This window comes from Nomia melanderi, chromosome 4, assembly GCF_051020985.1.
Source record: "Nomia melanderi isolate GNS246 chromosome 4, iyNomMela1, whole genome shotgun sequence".
NCBI lineage: Eukaryota > Metazoa > Arthropoda > Insecta > Hymenoptera > Halictidae > Nomia > Nomia melanderi.
Window position 1 is genome coordinate 10,369,946 of NC_135002.1, and position 21,778 is coordinate 10,391,723.

At 41.0% G+C, this 21,778-nt stretch overlaps 2 protein-coding genes across 3 annotated transcripts in view; one reads left to right on the top strand and one right to left on the bottom strand.

Moving 5' to 3' along the window:
- The first annotated feature begins 69 nt into the window (after nucleotides 1-69).
- Nucleotides 70-6,920, top strand: Hs3st-B (Heparan sulfate 3-O sulfotransferase-B). 2 transcript variants are annotated; one of them, XM_076367220.1, is made up of 4 exons: nucleotides 70-1,545; nucleotides 2,709-3,341; nucleotides 3,524-4,014; nucleotides 4,469-6,920. In XM_076367220.1, exons 2-4 carry the CDS (start codon nucleotides 2,824-2,826, stop codon nucleotides 4,591-4,593), a joined length of 1,134 nt encoding a protein of 377 aa, XP_076223335.1. In that variant the 5' UTR covers nucleotides 70-1,545; nucleotides 2,709-2,823; the 3' UTR covers nucleotides 4,594-6,920. The 2 variants fall into 2 exon arrangements, with proteins under 2 accessions (XP_076223335.1, XP_076223336.1); XM_076367221.1 differs by having other exon boundaries at nucleotides 2,718-3,341.
- Nucleotides 6,921-7,064: 144 nt separating this feature from the next.
- The window catches only part of LOC116429552 (UNC93-like protein), a 60,029-nt gene continuing 45,315 nt past the window's right edge, over nucleotides 7,065-21,778 (bottom strand). Inside the window, exons 4-6 of the mRNA XM_031982612.2 lie at nucleotides 16,939-17,101; nucleotides 13,443-13,710; nucleotides 7,065-10,957 (exon numbers count right to left, since the gene is read on the bottom strand). Coding sequence (XP_031838472.2) covers nucleotides 10,638-10,957; nucleotides 13,443-13,710; nucleotides 16,939-17,101 — 751 coding nt within the window. The 3' untranslated portion in view covers nucleotides 7,065-10,637. The remainder of the gene's footprint in view (nucleotides 10,958-13,442; nucleotides 13,711-16,938; nucleotides 17,102-21,778) is intronic.

Genomic DNA, 21,778 nt, shown 5'->3' on the forward strand with positions numbered 1-21,778 from the left:
CTCGCGGCCCCTGCCCGAACCTGCTCCTTCAAAGGCCGGCCAATCAACGGGCCGCATGGCCTATGCCCTTGCCGCGAGCAGTCCTGTATCTAGTTGACGGCCCGTCATTCATTCATCCCGTTGAATTTTCTTTTCCCCCGTGACTCTTTTTACGAACGATCGATCTACATTGCCCTGGCGGACGTTCCGTTCGAACGGTTTTCCGCACACGCCCCGCTATTCACATGGATATGTTTAATTAGTTCAGCCACCCGTTCCCACGCATTACTAATTAATGTTACTACTGAGAAGTGCGCGTTCCACAGACACACGAATACAGACACGCGCCTGTACGGACACGACGTACCGCCGACAGTCGCGTATCTAATTGATTTAGCACCTTTGCGGCCGAAAAATTTTGAAAAAAAATTATACGTGGTTTTCGTCGAAGACACGTTTCAACGGAGATGCGTTTTACTTCGAATGAATGCTTTGGGACAATTTCTTTGTCGGTTGAACGGATAAGTGATCCTTGTATACTTATTCAGAATGGAGACAGCGCGGGTTACTTTGCAATTAAATACAATTTCATTTTGAATTGCGTTGGTTACATTAAGAGCTTATATTCCAATTGAATGGACTTACTTAGTAAATTGTAATTATTGTATGTTAATAGAAGTAATTCAATCTCGTCGAATTTTAAAGGGTAGCGCATAAATTGTATAACATTACGACGGTAAATTTTATATAAGAAATTAGAAATATATATTTATACATATATATATATATATATATTGTACTCGATATTGCCTCATTTTATATATTACTCACATTTTAAACGAAATTTCTCGCAGGTATCGAGAAATTAGAATACAAATTTTTCAACTAACCGACACTTTGCATAATTTAATGTTGCAATAACAATTTCGAAATTTCCATTGCAATTATGTAAATTTTAACATGCGATGCAGGTTAATCGTATTTCACGGTGTGTAAATGAAATTATTCAATTTATCTGTTATAACGTCGCTCTCGCGACAAAAGTGTTTCAATTTCCAGCACGGCTCGGCACCGCGAACGATATCATAAGATCTAAACTGCTTTCTGCCGAGCTTCCTGTTTACCCCGTGTTAACGAATGGCGCCACTGTCATGGCTCCACGCCACTCGGGAACAGGCAGCAATGTTGGCGAACAGCACGGGAGGGAAACGTTTATAGCGCGCGATGCGATTAATAAACATTGAACAACGAGCGAAATCAAACGAAACGAACAGAACCTGACAGGGATGACAGTTCAGCCAACTACTCGTCGTCTGGCTCGGTAGTTATGAAAATCACGTCGATACGTGCCGCGTTATACACCATTTTCTCCCTTCTACTTGGCCCCGAGTTATCGATTATTACCAACCGCGCCGTCTGATAATGCGTTAAATGTGCACTTCCTTTAAGCAACATCGCGTATCCTCGCGTTTACTTGCCTTAAGAGTCGAACACCGCATAACCGGGATCATGCACCCCGTGCTAAATTAACACCGTGCACCTGTACACACACCGTGCGGCATGAGGGTAAGTCGACCGAACAAACAGGCAAAAACGATTTATTTTGTAACAACGTCTGCTGAATCAGCGATTGTATGGCAAATAAAGGATCAGTTTCATTCTCCTTTGTTTTTTTTTTATCCTTTTGTTTTCATTCAACGTAAGCGTATCCTTTCTACTTTGATTATTTGGTTTTTCTTTTCATTTGTGTTTGCATTGATGCAGGTAAGTGGATAGATTATTTTATTTTAATAGTAATTTTGCGGTTGATTTTGCGAAAAATATTTCAACAATTATTGTATATAGTATCATACGTATTAGATTGTAGTGTTCTTTTTGTTTTTTTTTATCATTAGTGTTGTCGATATTGTTAGAATGGTATTTATTGCGATATAAATAAAGGAATGATTGTTTTATTAACGGCTATCCTGGTAATTATTCATTTGTAATTGTAAACTGTTTTAAATCTTTTCTTGTATTTACATACATACCTACACAAAGACAATTTTGATATGCACATTTTTGGTCGAGAAACTCCACTGTTGAAAGTCGGATTATACTTTCAGTTGCTTTAAGTTACAACATGTTGAATAGTCTAGGCAGCCATCCAAAGTGAAATGCTTTTATGGTTTTGGCAGCGCACTGTTATTGTCTCTATAATGAGGTGTAAAGTCATGACGACGGAAACATTTTGGTATTCACGTCGTACACACGATTAACGAAATAAATTATATGCGTAAGGATAACACATGTCTTGTATCATTTTCTACTGTAACATTTCGATAATTTACTACAATTTCACTCAAATCAATTAGATTTAATCAATTTAATTCATTTACCACAAAATCACAACTCCTGATGCGTCAGCCCCTTAACGATGGCAACTGCGTGACTCTACTGTAGTACCGGTAGTGTAATATTATCCTACGCGTTTCTTTATTAAATTCTACATATTTATAATACACATATATATTTCTTTAAATCATATATACCAAATATAGTTATCGTACTATTAACAAGAATTAAAGCAAAGCTGCCAGTGTGTTTTATTTTACTTCTATAATTAGCATTTAAATTATAGCACAGTACGTATCACCAAAACATGAGACAACTTGAATGAAGGAGATAATACTAGTTTAACGATAAGCTGAAACTGCATGTAAAAGGGAACTAATTACAATTATTTATAGATATGATAGATACAATGATACCTGTCCGAACATATCGGTATGAAGGCAGAAGACTGAAAGCTTGATAGAATGGAATCCAGATTACCCGTAAAATACGACGATTCTTAAGTTCAGGATGGAACTTAGAAAGGGGCCTTGGTCGAAAAAGGTCTTAGTTCCAGCCTGTTTTTTGGTAATTCTAATCTGGATCTTTCTAATCGACAATTCGTTACTACTCGATGGCTTGTCCGGTAAACCGACCTCACAAAAATCCAGAATTTCTGTTTCCTCCACACAAACACACGATCAAAATCTGGACCATCTACACATCAAGGAAATATCATTGACAAACGACGTCGAACCGCAACACTATAAGCTATCGAGACTTCAAATGGTGTCACTTTGGGCAGGCAGCAACAGCAGCGTTAAAGGAAATTCTACGATCCCCCTAACCTCCCCACGAATATATCAGATCTTGAAACAGCAAGGCTTGATGCCCAGCAAACAGTTGCCGACCGCGTTGATAATCGGTGTCAAGAAAGGCGGGACTAGAGCACTGTTAGAGTTTCTAAGATTGCATCCCGCTATTCGCGCTGCTGGATCCGAAGTGCACTTCTTTGACCATCATTACATCAAAGGATTTCATTGGTACAGGTATATATCATTGTATCATCTATGTTATCGACCATTTAAATTAGATGACCATATCGTTTTCCTTTGTTATTGTTCTATTTCCATGTGTTTTTTTTTTTCATTTGACCTTTCCCAAATTAAATGTTCCTGGATAATAGGTGATAAACGTTAAAGAAACAATTTCTTCCTGTGGTATTTTGCAGACACCGAATGCCCCCAACCTTAGCCACCCAAATCACGATGGAAAAGACGCCATCTTATTTCGTGACCAGTGAAGTGCCACGAAGAGTTCAACGTATGAACCCGACAATGAAATTAATTCTGGTTGTGAAGGATCCTGTTACTCGAGCAATATCTGATTACACGCAAGTAAAGAGTAAGCGAGCCAATATGCCGAAGTTCGAGGACCTGGCGTTTTTAAATGGATCGAAGATCGTAGATACGTCATGGGTGCCGTTGAAGATCGGCGTCTACGCGCGACATTTGGAAAGATGGCTCCAGTACTTTCCCCTGTCGCAGTTTCTATTTGTGTCGGGCGAGAGATTGATCGTTGATCCTGTCGCCGAGATCACCAGGGTACAGGATTTCTTAGGCCTAAAGAGAGTGATCTGCGAGAAACACTTTTATTTTAACGCTACAAAGGGATTCCCCTGTTTGCTCAAATCTGAGGAACGTCCTACTCCCCACTGCCTTGGTGAGTACAATCACACACAGGGGTTAGACAAATGTAACATTCTATATTCCCAATCATTACTAAGCTTAGTAGTTTCTATTCAATTTAAATATTGTTTCAATTTTCCAAAGAAATCAATAAAATATTCGAATAAATTTCCATACACTTCATCACTAATAGAAGACACGAGAACAGTGGTACAAGTAATATTTGGATAAATATTTATTTGTTCCGGGCAAACTTATTTAAATCCAAATTGTTCGTTATTCTGTACAAAATGAAAATTAATAATACATACAGGTGTCAATCGTATCTACCATTTGTAACAATGAATAACACGCTACGTTCGATTCTCTATTTGCTAAAGAATTCTTAAGGGATTACGATTACTGATTAAAAAGATTAGAATTCCTTATTCCTACATTTATCATAGCTTCAATAATACAAACATCTTAACGGCAATGTATAATTTAAGGTAAGAACAAGGGTCGTAGTCACCCCTACATAGACCCAGTAGCGATACATCGATTGAGAGATTTTTATCGTCCATTCAACCAACGATTCTATCAGTTGACGGGGATGGATTTCGGTTGGTTGTAAGACTAACGAGATAAGTAAATACATATCGAAGATAGTTAATTAAAGCGTAGTCAATGTTACGGCTCGCGTTCACTCGCGAGCCGCGAAGATGGTTCCAGCCGGCTAATCTTGCTCACGACCGTGCGTACAAAACTTAATTCTTTATCGACTACTATCGCCATGAGCTCACAGATGTGCACGGGATGTCATCGAATTCACGGTGTTCACCGTACACGCAGTGGAACATCGTTGTTCGTTCGATAAGCGAACGGAAACTAGTTCCATGAGATTGCGGTCAACGAACTCTTGGCTTCCTCGCCGTCTGTAACTTGGCATATCCTATTGACCAATCGATATTAGGGATAAGCGAAGCGAAATTGTGAATTCCGCCTGCAGAAGAGTCTAATAGACAATTTAGAGATGCGGATAGAGCGATTCAGCGATCTAATAAGTGAGAGAGTCCAGTGTCGCCGAACGAACTGCGGCATGTTGTCAATAATTCAACAATCACGATACGAGCAGCACGGTGAATCATTCTTTATCTTTTCTCAAATTTTGTCCGACAAGCTTTGGTCGACGTGAATTTGTAAATTTCATTTTTGAAATTCGGAAAATCGTAATCGCGCGAGTTGACGCGGATCAGTGAATTTTTTCGTGAGACACGCGCATGCAAGGCGTTTAGGTTTACGTAAATGGATAATTATCATGGGAAAAGAGAAGGTTTTATCGATGATTTCCATTCGTCCTTGCGCGACATGGAATAAATTTATCGCGATCGCGCGAGAAACGTGATCGTTGTTTTTTCATGTATTGACAATATTCAAACAGATTCCTGTCTTTCGTGGTATTACCGCTAGACACCGCGAATGTTACTGAATTATCAGTGATTTTTTAGCACACATATCACGCTATATTTTGTATATAATGTTGCGAAGCAACTCCGAAGAATTGTTTTCGCGAGGATGTCGTTCGTTTTTTTGTATAAATAGCTCCTATTTTCGAATTACTGTATCTTCCAAGGGGACTTCGTAGTTTCTAATTTGTTATTAACATATACATACGACGATTCAATAGGTTTAAGTATATTATTTTATTGTCGGTCGACGCCGATGATCCTTGTTTACGTTTGCATCGATGCGATACGAATATTTGAATCGTTACCGATGGTTGCCGCTGCATTCGAATGTTAAATTTTAACTACTGCGTTAGATTTAAAAATTTTAATGTTTTAGAAAACGTTCTGTTTAGATAGTAGAAATATAACGAAGATACTAAATCGAAGTATGTATGAGTTAAATGTATCACTTTGAATATAAACTCGGAGAGAAACTAACATTTTTCATCGAACAAATATATTTTTCAAACGTTTAAAAGCTTGCACGTTGAACGAATTCTATAGAAAGTCTCAATTCTTTTCCATTCGTGGATAGTTAATAGTTTCGTTGCATGTGTAATGTGCAATTTCAACGAGCGTACATCGGTTAGAAGAGACAATTATTAATAACGTCAATTAGACATTTGTAACGGTAAAGGGATATTAAAGAAATTTGTATAATCTACACAAAGAGAAATCAGGCATTGATCCTGGTATGTGCAGATAGGCACAAGCTTGCATGAACTGCAAACCAAATAATCCATTTATATTTTGCAAAGGTGCACGCACATTCGCACACGATGTAACGTGAGAGTTTGTACAAATGCGATCGTAGCGTTAAGTAAATTTCGATTGAGTGCTAGTCATAGATAGTTGTTAATCAATTAGAGTTTATTCCGAAGAAGCCGTATGTTCTTCGCCTTTCGATAATGGGGACATGTTTAAACGATTTTAGGAGTTTAAGTAAACGTTAAGTGAGTCGATTCTGGAATAGTTAAGTATACATTAAGTTACTTTGCTCAAGTGGCCTAATTGATCTATTTGAAAAGAGGAGAATCTATAAATAAATAACAATAATTTATGGAATATAACACAGAGTGCGTAATGTATACTTACGTTTTATCGAACACAACGAGTTCAATTCGTTTAAAAAGAAGGGTTTATATTCTATTGTTCCTTCTTTTTCGTCAATTCAAAAACTTTGTTATTGGTTCCTAAAAGTAGCATTATTCGTAAACTAATTCCGATACGTTATAACAGAAATGATTTCCGCGTACCGGGTAACTTTCTCTCGGAAAGTTTAAGCAACAAAAATATTCTTTATTTACAAGAATTTACGAATCAATGGAGAAAGAAATCGTTTTGTTAGCCTGCACTCCGAACAGCACTATAGACACACGTCGTTATTGTGTATCCTACTCGCAGGACAAAATCTAATGTAGCAGATCCTGTACAAAGTAAATCTAACAGGAATCGAAAATAAATTTATGTTTCTAAGAAATACGTTCAAAGAATCGTATTTTTTATCATTCGATACCGCATTCCCCCTTTGAATCCGGAGTAAGGTTCCCTCGTCAGAAGAATCTTGTCGCAGGTGACAAATAATTACCAACAAGTATCCTGTTATATATTTTATAATAAACAATTGCCTTCCGACGTCGGGAAGCAACGCGGTAATCATTAAATGTCTTTACACACCTGTAAAGAGTATTATATTTAATACTTTCCTCGAATTATCCATCCCGGCATAGATACTCCGTTTAAGGGGACAAAGACATTATGTGGTCACTGGTTCATTTTCTACGTCTATTCAACTATCGAAAGAAAAATAGAAGGGGAGAGAGAATGTTAACAATATAAATCGAGCCATTCCATGGAAGACGAACTGCAGAACTACGAAATTTTGTTCGGACGACGTTTATTACACTGTCCAACGAATATTAATATCCTTCCTATTCTTCGACATTCGATCAGCGATTGTCATAGGTTCCCGTGCACTTGCATACGAATCTGAAATTCATTTTTCTCGATTGTTATCGATTATTCCTCTTCAAACTGGAATTTTCTGAAATTTCGCGATTCATTCGCGGAGACCAATTAAAGAAAATGAATTTTCAGATTCGTCGTTCTGCCTAAAAAAATTGCCTATAATGATCATCCAATGCGTGTTGCAGGCTAAAATTCGCGTTGGACAGCGTCATTTCCGGAATCGTGGTAACACGATCCCCCGTTTTCTCTTGGCAACTGCGAAACTCCATCGAAACGGCGATATATAACATTATATATACATATATATATTATATATATATATATACTATATATATATACGTATAATATATATGTATATAAAAAATATATAGATGCGGCATATACGTTTTATTCGGTTACTCTACTCTTATGGTTAAGATCCTTGAGCAATCTTGTCGATTGGTGGACGGAATACATATTGCTGAGAGAGACGCCGTTTACGATACAATATGTCGGTATGTTCATCATACATAAATCGTCGTAAATACTAAAACGCGTAATACAATTCGATCGTGGGTAACGAATACTGATTCGATACTCGGTACAAATTACCGTACACTTTTTTTCTGCGGAAGGTGGTGGGGGTAGGGGTGGAAGGGCAAGGAAAGGACAGGGGCTTGATCGAGGATCGAGGAGCAGGTGAAGGAAGATCTTACGTTTCTAACAACAACAACGTTGTCCCCGTTGACTTCGGTTCTCGCGTTGTCGCTCATGAATAATTTCTCCCTGCGAACGAACAAAGACGAAAACCCGTTCCTCGTCGAATCGTGTGAGACAATAAAGGGACGATTGATAAGAAATGAATTTTGCATCCGTTGTTAACTTATCCGTTAAATTATCGACTACAAATGTTGCTTAACGTCTATCGCTATAAACACGTTTGTGATCTCTCGATACTCATCCTAACGCACTCAAAGGCTCTTCTAATGACGATTTCACTTATGTATGTCTGTGTGTTTCTATGTATTTGTGTGTATGTGTGTGTGTGTGTTTAAAGAAGTAACTAGACAGCGGATGGTCACTCGATTTCTAATTTGAACAGTCGAAACAATTGGAGAATCGAATCCTTGCTAATCAAGCATCCGCGATCTAGCGGTGCCGCGATCGACCGTCGATCCCGGCAGAAATGCCTGTGTAGTACATGAGAGACATGCGTGAAAAGGGAAACCAATATTTTTCCCCCTCGTGTTTCTTTTTGTCGGGTGTATATATCGGACCTTCGACGACGCGAAGCGTCCTCCTTCCGTCTCGGATCGTTCCAAAGGTCTCGCGTTCGCGTTTTCAGTTCGTCGATTAAGCACGTAGTCGCACAGCCCTGCTACGATACGATATAACAGACCCAGCCTGCTTTCAATCCGACAGGACAGAATGGAAACTCGCCGCGAGTCTGTACAGAGATCTGAATCAGAGGCAACATACAGGTAACTAAAACTGTACAATTCCCTGCCCTCTCTGGGTGTTTCGTTCTCCGTTCTTTCCCCTCCGTTTCGCACCCGAGCGACGTCTCGTGGCCGTCGACAGGAAGTCTGCGAAATCGGTTACGTACAGATCGGATTACCCGGTGTCGACGAACTGGAGGTGACACGTTCGAAATAAATCCGTATATGTATACGTATAGGGTGTTCGGCGAAGGACGGCAGAAAATTTAAGGGCGAAATGCAATATCAAATGCATGGACGCTGCGACTCTGTGACCAGAGTCGGACAAGCTGTGTGCTTCATGCACTTAAACGGATACACGCGTGTGTTACGCAACACACTGTTATTACAGCTTGATATGACACATTCAATACAATTTTTCGATTTGTCACTGACAAAGTACATATTAATACAGTATTCTTCGCGTTAATTTTACTTTTTTGCTGTATCTCTAGGGACCGTGACAATTCGCCAACAGCGCTGTTCGCGAGACAGAGATCTCGACTGACCAATAAGACCGTTCGCATTACACGGTCGCGATGGATCGTCCTCTAAATTTTCTGTTGCCTGTCGCCAGACACCATGCACATAAATATATATACGCAAGATACGCTCATGCGACCGAACCGTTCTTCCAGGAACATCCGATCCCTATCACAAATTGAGACACAATTCCGATAAGACTTAAATGGCAAGTTGCTACGAAGCGCTTCCACATAGTGGCAAATGGAGGTTCCTACATCTTACAGAGATATACAAACAACAACGGGTTACTCGAATTGTTCCAAGTTTCATTGCTTCATCCTTTTTCTCTCCTACGAACGCCCGTCATCGGCGTATTATGTACACAACACGGGTCGCAATTTTCGCGATCCCCGTCTTCCTTTTGTAATTCGAATTCGTTCGATCACCGATTCACCTGAACCCTCGACGCTCGACGATCCATGGTTAAATAACACTGTGGTGTCTCGCGCACATACGGGGAGGGGGGAAGCAAATTATGGCATCGGGATGCGCTTCTAGCACCGTGAAGGCAAGCGATACGTTTACTCGTTCGTGAACGGAGCCGTTTCGTGTTTCTGTGGCAAGCTCGGAAACGGTCTCTGGCTCTTCATCGCGTTCTCTCCGTCTAGTTTCACCCTTCGTGCGTGTCCTCCGCGCGAACTCCATCCGAGGAGCGCGGAGTTCTGTTCTTTCGCTCTGAAAGCCGCGACTCTCCGCGCGAGGAAGGAGCGTCGAGTCCAATGGAATCAAGCAGGAAAGAAAATTAGAGAAGAGAAGAGACGAGAAAACAAAAAGAGAAACAGATAGGGACTACGAAAAACACGGGACTCGAGACTCGAATAATCGAGTCGCGGGTTGACCGCGTCGAAAAGGGTTTCCGGTTCGATCGAGGTTCCAACGTGGAGGATCAGCGGATCGTAACGACAGAGAGACGAACGCTGACCGAAATTTCTATTCTTTCTAATAACGGCGTCGCCTCCGTGGTTCCCCCGCGAGTGATCGGGATCGTTCCTCGAAGGAATCAATCCGATCGAGGTGAACAGCGTCGCGAAAGATTTTTCTGGCTCGGATCCCGAGCGCGCTTCTTCGTTCTCGCCGCGGAAAAATCATCGTACCCGTTCCCGGAGAGCGGTTACGGAAGAATGAGAAGAGTTATGCTGGCGGGTGGGCGGGTGTAGGAGAGAGTCGATCGGGTCCGAGCGTACAGTGACGTGGTTCCTCGCCGGTGCGCGACGCGTCGCTCAAAGGTGCGTGATAATGATATCGTCGTCGATATCGTCCTTCTCGTCGTCGGTCTCCTCCACCTGATTCGCTTCCGCCTGGGCGGCTTTCGGATCCTCCGCGATAGCTTTCAGCCTCCTCTGCTTACGCCTGTGTAGCAGCTCGACGACGATGTATCCCATGGTGCCGATGATCAGCACCGTCAGCATCACGTACAGCTTCATACGGGCGCACAGGTGGGTGCTGTACGCGTACGCTATCACGAAGCCGGCGCTCTCCCATAGCCTGTAGTTCGAGAACGCGGCTTCCTTGTTACGCCTGAACAGCGTGCCGTACAAACCTGCGAACACCGGTCACCGGATTCCATTAGGTTGGGTATTTACATGGGTATAGGGCCGCGCCAAATTGAGGGTGCAAAGGGTACATTGCACTTGGGCGGTAATATGAATAGAGCCGCAAAAAAGGAATATTTAATGTTCATTTTATGCAGTTAATATCTAATTTGAATTATGCAATGCAGGATAATCATTACACTAGATTTAAAAACTAATCAAGTTTACTGGAACTGTAACGAATATTCGAGTATACTCAGAAGTATTAGTGTTAATTTAAAAATACTCCCAGTAAACATCCATTGTAGATCGTACTTTGTTTAATAGTTTTTTATGTCAAATTTAATACTGAGAATGATATCATTAGATGTACCATGTAAAAAATCGATTACAATGATGTTTTTCCTTTTAGAAAACAAGCAATTTTCATTTGAAATATATATATATATATAATATCGATAAATCAACATTTAATCCAATTGACACTCTTATTTTGTTATAATCAGTTAAATAATTCGAATTAAATAATATTATATATATTATATATATTATATACCTGCTAAACCCACCTAACCTACCTAACCTACCACTTGGTTTTCTGAAAAATTCGACCGTTTTTACAAAATCCCAGTTTTTTCGAAAACTGGACCTGACCCAGCAATTTGGTTTTCGGATTCGTATTTAGGGTAAAGAACTCTATAAGAATTACATAGTGGCTATTGCAAAAACTAACATAGGTCAAAATTTGTTCCACAGTGTTATAGCAATTGTTTCGAAATTCTAAATTTTTTTATCGTCCACGATGAGATTGAAATATAAAATTTCATTGATGTGTATATAACTTCTTTGTTCGGGAATTTGTTGTTATTTTATTGCTCACGATGAAATTAAAATAGAAAATTTCAAAACGAGTTTAAGTTATACGGAAGCGACGTGAGTGGCTTAGTAGCGTGAATCAAGTATAAGCCAGCGATTACGAGTATTTGTCAAGCATTATAATAAATAGCCATTATTATACGGTGTGTAATAGACGCGTGGAAAATTCAGAATGCAAAGCGACAGTTTTAAATAATTGAAAAATACAGCGGAGGAATAATTAACATTTAAGCAGCAATTAGAAGATAATCTGGATTTTAAATGTATGAAATATTAACGCTCGTACGATAATTTGAAGGCAAATAGAAAATAAGCTTCTAAAATGTATGGACTCGGTAATTCCATTTACTACCTTAGAAAACTAATCGCTATCCTCATTTAGTGTATATCTATTGTCAGGTATTTACATTTTAAATAAATTCAGCAAACCAATTGAATAATTAACAAATCTACAATATATTACTTGATAATTACTTCAGACACAATACTAATTCTCTGGAAAGAAGTAAACTTCCTGTGAAGATACGATACTAATTTTCTTGAAAGGAATAATCTTCCTCTGAAGATACGAACCACTCATCTAGAATGTAATTCATTTGCAGAAAAAATTTGCCGATTTCGAAACCTGGATTGGAAAACTCCGTTTCGTCACGAAGTTTAAACTGCCCTTAAACCTTTAGTTCTCGGTCGCCTTGAAACCACATATTTCAATATCAGCAACATGCAAAGTGGATCAGTCACGAAGCCAACAGTATAAATATTTATTTTTTTTAAACATCATAGGTTAGTTAACGTGTATTGTGAAAATACATGCATTTTTTTAAAGTTTTTTTTGGATTTAAAGGATTAAGCCGATCTCGTACGCGTTGAGCTGTAGCTCACGGCTGGACTAGCTATACGAGGAAACTCGTCAGCAAGACACGAATAAAAGTCCCCGATCTGCGTCTCTATTTCATCGAGTAATAAAATCGGATGTCCAATAACCGGAGTACACGTAGTTCTAACCATTAAAAGCGTTACGATGCTCGCGCAATTCTGATCGACCGATAAAAATTCCGAACGCGCGTCGCACTCCAGGCTGCGAGTGAAGACTACACCATAGTGAGGGACAATTGAGGATGTTTCTGGAAAAAAGCTAACAAGTCAAGTGACAAGTTGGGTACATTGAAACAGAAGCATTATTCTTAGTTTATCCAATACGTTTCTATGTTTGAATTGATAATCGAGTGGCTTTTAAAAATGAAATATAGAAGGAATTCTTTAGACACACGATAACTAGTCGACTTGACCCACAGATCTATCTATTGATCAGAGAGTCCGGACCAGCTTTAACACGTTCGCGACCAGCGTCATACATTCCTGACCCTAAGCATTCTATATCTTGCGTAAAGAAAATTCAATCGCTTTCAATATGTGTGTTAGCACCTAAAATCGTAAATACGTAGTGTAAAGTGTAGTAACTCGACACGATCTTTCCCCTGCATTTCATTTGCATGCCGCGAAGATGATTCGTTGTATCCAATAAAATATTGCAATCATCAAGGCTGCTATTGAAACGAACGTCGATCGCAAACGTGTTAACAAATAGAGGATGCGATTCGTTCAAATATCACGTACCATTAACTTGCGTCTGCCAGACCGCGTCGCCGACTCCCCACAGTCCGGAAACGGTGAAAAATACATAAGGGTTCGCGGGGTGCGGTTTCCAGTGAAGTAGCACGACGACAAGACTAGCATGTACGATGGCGCCCAGCGCCATCAGCGGCTGCCTGCCGACGAATTTCATTAGGGAGCCGAAGACCAGGGAGCAGGCGGCGTTCACCACGCCGAAGCAGATCATTACGTAGCCCACTCGGTGCACGCCCAACGCGCAGGAAATGTACGCCTGTAAACAGAAAAAAAGAACGAAAAGAATAACAAGAAACAGCGAAACAGGGTGGGAGAAGGGAGCTGGCAGCGTGTAGTCGATTGGTCGGTGTCGGTGGGGAACGTTAAACGGAACGGCGCGGCGCCTCGATAATATTCCACCGAGGAGACCATCCGTGGCGGCCGTACCCGTCCCGTGCAGGCAACGCGAAGATCATTCTCGCCGGGGCGGCAATATGTCCCCGCGACTTGCGAGATTCGTTTTACAAAAAACCATAACGAAAAAGGGGGGGGGGGAGAGCGAGAGCGCGAGAGAGAGAGAGAGAGAGAGAGAGAGAGAGAGAGAGAGAGAGAGAGAGAGAGAGAGAGAGAGAGAGAGAGAGAGAGAGAGAGGGGGAGAGAGAGAGAGAAATAAGGAAAGCGAGAATGTGTATATACGTGTGCCCCAGGGAAGATTTTTATCGAATATCTCCGGTTTATACGGCGGACCGGAGGCAAGGTTTTTATGGCTTCAATAAAAGTAACTTATCTCACTTACAGGGTGTCCGTGAATAAAGATCCCCGCGATAAGGGAAATTCTGGTTATGAGTTATTTAGAGTTTCGGTCCTGCTCCCGGGTCCGGGTGTTAGATGTTATCAAGCGCCGGATGATGGAGATGTTTTGTCTTATTCGCAGGGTTTTACGCGGCGCAGGAACGGTAGGGCTTCCACCGGGTTTCGTCCGGCTATTCTCGAGGGAGCGATTTGGTTTTGAGACAAATTCGTGTGACAAGCTGCGAGCCAATAAAAACGGGAACTTTGACGACAGTCGGTGTTCGGCTAAAAATTTTCGAAACTATTATGTGTAAACACGGATTTCTAACGAAATGGATACGCGGCGCGAAGGAAGCGAGATGTATTTCATGCGAAAAGAGTCCATTAGATCCGCGTGAAATGTCGCGAGATAAGATGGTGGGAGCGGAGAGCGATGGAACGGTCGGTGATAGCCGCTGAGTGAGTAGCCTTGAGTCTTTTATTCGTTTTGCTCCGGCTATATAAGACGACCTGCCAATAAAGATTAACCGTTAAAGTCGGTCTAAATGTGCAAAATAGGAGAAAAAGCATATGTCGGATTAATTTACAGATTTAGATGGAACGATCTCGTTTGAATCGGGGATCCGTTTAGAATCGGCGTGCTCCGGGAAATACTGGAAATACCTAAGAGGATTGATGAATCGGAAGAGCTTCATTATGTGTCGCAGTGGTATAGCGACGTCGAACGTGTAAAAATAATACTCCAGGAAATAAGTATACAAACGAGACATAACACTAAAGAGTACGATTATAGATGGAGGCAGAGCTGCACGTGTTAACACGAATGTCGATTTCGAATTAGTAAATTACCCATGCGCCGAGGTCTTGGCGAGCGATTAAAAAAGGAAAGATATAGAAAAAGGATAAGTAAATTCGACTTTTTATGGTCGGGAATGAGCAAAGGAGAGAACGAGCGATCTGAAAAACCGAAGAAATTTCATTGGCGTGGAAAAGGCTGATGCCAGGGTTGCGCTTCGATGCGCTTTGAATCGCGCGTGTGCGTGCCGCGGCGACTGGTGCGCGTCGTCGTCCCGACATACGCGCCGATACACGGGGCCTGCGAAAAAAGGAACGAAGAAAAGAAGAAATACTGGTTCACGGGATTCCAGGTATGGAAGTGGTATCGGGGAATTGCTGCAAGAATAAGATTCTGAGCTATTTATAACATATGGAACCAGCTGATTCAATGGAAGCGAGGCGTCTGCGGGATCCCGATGCCTTCCCAGTAGCGCGTTTATTTCTGCAATTACTTTATTCCTTGGTCATCTTGTTGTGGTGTATATATATATATTTCGTCATCGAACTGGTTTCAAGCAAGTTTGCCTTCCAAACTGTATCATTCCCTTTTTTTCCTTTTACTCGCTCTTTCGCCCACCCTCTGGTCTCTTTCTCTCTTCCTCTTGTCTCGGTCTGTTCCTCGATGAACAATCGATTGTGTCGTTGTACAATTAACCTTTCGTACCCTTTTCAGATGAACTGTTTTCTAATGGACTATTGATTACGTTATTGATTCTACGAAATAGAAATAATACCAGGATCAAGAGGTAGAACTATGTTAGTTTAGTATTTCACGTCTAATTATGTCGTATAAGATTTGATATTAAGTATGGGTTATATAGTTTTTCTGTATTAAACCAAATGACGACTGTCAGTCACTTCTCAAGTGCAAAGAGTTAACCTTTTGTCCCACGGTTTCTTGTATAGGAAAAGGAAATACATTTTATGCTCATTCAATGAATGCGCTTACTTTAAAACATAATAGATAACAGAAAAATAATGTTCAACTCTTTTATTCCGGAAAACTGAATAATATCTCTATTTATTAAACTTTGTCATTACATTCGTTCAAGTTAAAAGTAAATATTAGCTTTTTATTATTAATTGTCAATCACCGAAGCAAACGTAGACATAGGACAAATATAGAGTTCTTCTTTGTTTCTAGCCAATTATTAAGTAAATACATAAAATGGATCTAGCAAACGCAGTTACGAAAGAAACTACAGGACAAGGGGTTAATAATTTGAGTCGGTACAGGTTTAAACGGGAAAAAGGAGGATGCGTGCCACGGGTGATATTTCAGCGTGCAGGTATCTGTGATTGGTTGCATGTATTTCCGGAGAACAATTGCACGACCTCGCATGGCCGTTACGCATCATGAATCCACCGTTCTGTATCCGGTTGGTATCCGGGTGATCCTAGTCGGCCGGTTGTTTTTTTCCCCCCTCTTCCTTTTTTCTTTTTCTTTTTGCGCTACTCTGCTCGGCGAGGATAATCGTTAACGATTCCGGAACGCCGATTTCGGTCCCCGGATTCCTGTTAGATTATTCCGAGCGATCGAATAGAATCGCGTTTGGGATCTTTGTTCGAGGACTGTTCGGATTCGAGATACGAGATACGTTCGAAACGATTTCAAATTTTTAATGGTAATGCGAATGAAATGCTTCAGCTGACTGGAATTTTTGTTGAATAATTGGAGGATTTGTTGAAGGAGCTGTTGGTTTTCGATTGATTATGTTAAAAAGTCGCGATTTTACTTTTTTCTTATGACACTAAATAAATCGGTTTCATAGTTATTCATAGAAAAAAGTAATGTTCATGATTATTGAATTACAATTGGTAACGAGGAATTTTTAGAGAATCATTATTCTGTCGTGGTGAATTTTGAGTTACTCACTTGTGTGAAGTCTGCTCCGATGAACGCCTGCTCCATGCCGATCCATACCGTGATCGGTATGAGAAGTTGCTGATACGGCTTCTTCAGTTGATAAGCAGTTGCAGAGAGCAATTGTATACCACTGAGCTCCTGGCTATCGACCCGTCGTTGCTTTTCACCATACCTGCAACAGAAAGAAGGAAATGTCACTGAAGGTTACACGAAATCTTAATATCCTCTGATTTTAACCATTCAACTATTTTAATAGAAACAACTATCTTCCAATAATTCATAACAACTTGTAATGTTTTCAAACATTTTCATTCTCAAACTGAAGGAAATTCATAAGTTAAAGGGTAAAAAGTGTATTTGCCTTTAACACCAAATGTACCGTTCATTTAATACAATTAACACGTAATTATTATAAAACACTACAAAAGTATGACCTCTTTTTACATTCTATTGATATTCATTATGTTACACAACTAAACCGATTCTTAAAATAATTTCAAATATTTAACACTCTTATATTATCGGTAACAGCAAGATAAAATTAAGATCATTCAATCTGACCGGTAATTCTTGCGTCAAATTATTTTCTTCGAAACCGATTTTTCTCGAATTATTTCTTTCAGCAAGAGTGGCCGAGCGAATCACGCGCGTGTCCGCATCCTCGGCCAGAAAATCGGTAATTTGTAATTCCGGTGGCATCAGGAAATGAGCGCGTCGCGTGTGCCGCTATAGAAATCCCAGACAATATCAGCTCTACGGCGAATAATCCCGGATGACTCGAACGAGCAGCTGTGGGGTATTGAAGACGGAGCGGTTGCCCGCGCGTGTTTACCTAGTACATAATAATCGGATACGTTGGACGCAATTCGCTGACTCCATTCGCTTGGTTCAATTTCCTGAATTAAAGCTTCTTAAAATTAAACTGTGCAACCACGCTACGGGGCACACCATTCACGGTTCCCCGGCGTCGTAGAAGCCGACGTCGATGTAATTCTGTTGCATTTAAACCCGCAATTAAGGCGAAGCCTCGCGGTCCGTAGTCAATCATCATCCGCAAAATGATTTGCGGTTTAAGCGTTGCTCTCGCGTATCTCTCGTTTCGTTTCCACGGAACTCCCTTGCGACCGATTATTCGGTTTCTCATGACTCCTTCGCTTTCGGGCATTTTATTTGATGAATAAATGTGCCCCGGAATTTCAGGATCTAAGCGATTTGTTTAAACCTTATTGCTGTAATATCGAGTCGGACTGGTGATGAACATTTTCAAACGAATTCGACAAATCTAAACGTTATTTATTTATTTTTATATGAATGAAATACTACTTGTCTATTAGCAATGTTTAAGCTTCGGAGTAAAGGTAGATATAGAATATGCATCAAATGTTGTTCTTTCTTTGTAAAAATGACTTTGTAAAAATGACTAATAATTTGTTTGTATTATTGAGTCGAATAAGATTCGGATGAAAAATTTGGTCATTAATATGGGTGATACGATCGTCAATCGACGCGTGGATTATTATAATTCAATTGCTACCAGTTAGAACAGATATTTAATGTACGAAGCAACGGTGAATCTTTTTTGGAACTTCCAACATATTCTTTTCATATGTATCGTGTTTAAGTAATGTCTCGCGTCTGGTGAAACAACTAGGCGCATTAAAATTCGTCGAGTTATATAATATCTGTAAGGCTTGTTTATCGGGCCGCTCGTGGCGCGGCACACAAATAATTTTTTTCAAAATTTCCACCCACAGTTCGGCAATCAATTCCGCGTGTGCGTTCGGACTCGCGAGATTTCTCGGTTTCTACTCCATCTCGCGGATGGACTCGTGCGAAGCATGGTTACTCCGTTTCATGAAGGTTCGCCGCGTTCATCAAACCCACGGAGAAACCGGTTCCACTGTGTTTTCTTCACGCTTGATTTTTTCCCTTCCTCCTTTCTGCCTTTTTCCTCCGTTCTTTCTCGTCTTTTTGTATTTTGTCTTTTTTTTTTTAATAACCGAATGAAAATTTCAAATTCAGATTAACCACTTGAGCGGCAATGACTGTAGCCGGCAGCCGCCGAGCGTACTCGTAACGACGGCGCGTCGACTTCGGCTGAATGTCCGGCGTAATGGCGGCTCGTCGATTTCAGTGGGCTGTCTATTATGCGCTCGTTTATTCGAACTTTCATTGTGGAATGCACACTGTTTACATAAATTTCGAATTATAAAAATCTTGCCAATGTTCAAGTCCCAGTCGATATGAAACACCGGCGCTCTACACAGCCCGTGTACATTCGACCCGAAAAGTAGATCTTATAAGATTCCAAGCTCATTATCATCTCACAGGAAGCCATTTCGCGGCTTCGTATAATCGTGACAAGGTACTTGACATATCAGACTCGAAATCGGCTTCGATCGTCGAAAACCTGCAGTCTCATTTTGGAAAAGAACAACTGTGTTTATGCGTTCGTCGAAACGACTTCCGTCCTCAATGGCATTTACCCTAATAAAAATCTGTAGTAGAGTCGATGCAGCGCGATGTGATAACGCAGTGGATGCCACGGTGGATGATTATGAATTGTTCATACATGTCGTTTTCCTATTGACAACATTTATCATCATTTTCAACACTCTGATGGCCGTCACTACCTGTGATTTCGCACTATTATTTTCAAACAGGGTGTAAAAATGTTTCCAGACCATAGATCTAATGTTCGTCAAAAAACCACTCTTCTGGTTAATACTAAAACTACCGCAACCGTCAAGACGATTTTCAGTTTTCTCATTACACAATTATTGACATCTTAACAGCGTTAAATACGTGAAATGATTTGAAAAATAAATAGTTTCATTTAAATACTATAACGAACGTACAAAGAAACCGAAAAAAATCTGCTGCTACAATTTCTATAACTATTACATATAAATTGTATTAAATGCTCGGTAGTGTTAGTGTCAATACACGCGTTTCGAAAATCGGGAAACCCGTTCTTTTTAGATGGTCAGCCTCAATATAGCTATCCTCGTAGTGGGATCGATAATTTGTAGAAAGATCGCGGAAGTCTCCGGGGCGAGAGTCCGGTCAAGAAAGTGAAGAATCGTAAAAGAGCCGCTCTCTGCAGAATCCGGTAAATTATCCCGCGCTAAATTTAGCCGCGGAGAGCACTTGAATGCGATCCGCCGGCAGGGTCTGAAAGATCAGGTCGGAGCCGGTCTAAGGATGCGTCCTGGCGGCCATAGATTCGTCGGAGGGAGCGAATTCGCGAAATAAATCTTAACGGTGGCGTTAAACGGCGATGCCATCCGGCGAACAGCATTCCAACGGAACAAGTTCGTTGTTTGAGTTCCCGTCGCTTCGCCTCGCGTTGCTAACACGTCCGCCGCCAGCCGATTGGTCACGTGGCTGATGATAGGCCAATTGGCCATACGTTTTTTCTATACCACTAATGTACTGTACTGATATTCAACACTTCGCTGTTTAACTAAAAAGGCCAGGTAACCGGGCAACGAACATGCTAAAATGCGCGTGTACGGTATCGGTCATCAACACTTCGAACATTAGTGAACCCTGCCAGCTGTTAGCTTTAGAAAATATTTGTTTTCCATCTTTAAGATTGAAGCCGTGTATCAAGATATTCGATTAAGAGGACCATATTAAAGAGCAATATATCATTCGTTCAACAAGACGCAGTTTCGAGTCGGCGACTCTTAAAGCTAAGGTACGAAACATTTATGTAACCGAATCGAATCAAAGATACTCGATTCTGGGTTTCGTTCGTCATCCTCGGGCTTTTCGTAATGCGAGCCATAAATCCGGCTTCCGACAATTTGTTCGCGGTTTATTTAATTTACAATGTTCGCGTGAATGTATTAATACGCTATCGTTCGATTAATCACGTCGTAAATCATGGGAACCGATATTGCCATCCAACGATCGCGACATCGGTAATAATCGCGCGCATTGGACTCCAATCTGTCGCGTACCGGGCATCAAGGATTTCTTCTTTTCACTGAGGATCGATCGATCGTATTATTTTTAATAAACAAGCGGCCGATGCGGCGTCGCCCTATCATTTACATACAACGTCCCAGTTCTATTTACAAGTCCTGTCGTCCGTGATGGAGATAGGGGCGCGCACGTCGCGTTGCCGCGGAACAATCGACGATCTTCTGTGCAGGTTCGTCGATAAAACAGGGCTGCCAGTCTTCCTTCAAAAGCAGTCAGCGTGTCTCGTCTTATTTTAGCCGATAACGTACGCCGATACCGGCGGAGGAGGGCTCTATTGACAAGAACGATTGTGGTTGAGTCGCGTCAAACATTATTCAATAGAAGGGGCCGATCGGTCGCACGCGCGAATGTCAACGCACCTATGCGGTTGCACGTGTGTGCGCGCGTTCTGCCTAGAATGTGTCAGCTTGTAAACATTAAACAAGCCATCGGCTAATCTAGATACATAATTCAAGAATGTCTGACTCATGCATATACACGGCGGTACCGGTTCGTTTCTCGCGATTGCCGCGGGAGAAAGAGGAGGATGAAGAAGGGGCCAAGTGGGGGAAAAAAGGGACAATATCGGCGTCGATCGTAAATATGTCGCTGGCTGGAATAAACTATTAGCAGTTGGACCGTTAATCGATCGTAAATGTATGTGGGAAGGCGAGGAAAACATTACCCGCGGTGAAACCGCCTCGCGGCAGAACGATCGGCAGAAGACTTTGACTTCTGTCGAATTCAAGGTCGATTGAGTTGTCGTGTTAAGTTACGGATTAAGATTGCCTCGAGGATGTTCGAGATCCCGTGAAGATGGTGTGATGTTTGCAATATAAGCGCCAGTGCGAAAGTGTGCATTGGTTGATAAGGATTC

Excerpts from the sequence above, each read along its gene's own strand:
- Hs3st-B (XM_076367220.1), top strand. The coding sequence starts at position 2,824 with ATGGAACTTAGAAAGGGGCCTTGGTCGAAAAAGGTCTTAGTTCCAGCC. Across the intron at positions 3,342-3,523 it reads AAAGGATTTCATTGGTACAG|ACACCGAATGCCCCCAACCT; the intron begins GTATATATCATT and ends GGTATTTTGCAG. Across the intron at positions 4,015-4,468 it reads TCCTACTCCCCACTGCCTTG|GTAAGAACAAGGGTCGTAGT; the intron begins GTGAGTACAATC and ends GTATAATTTAAG.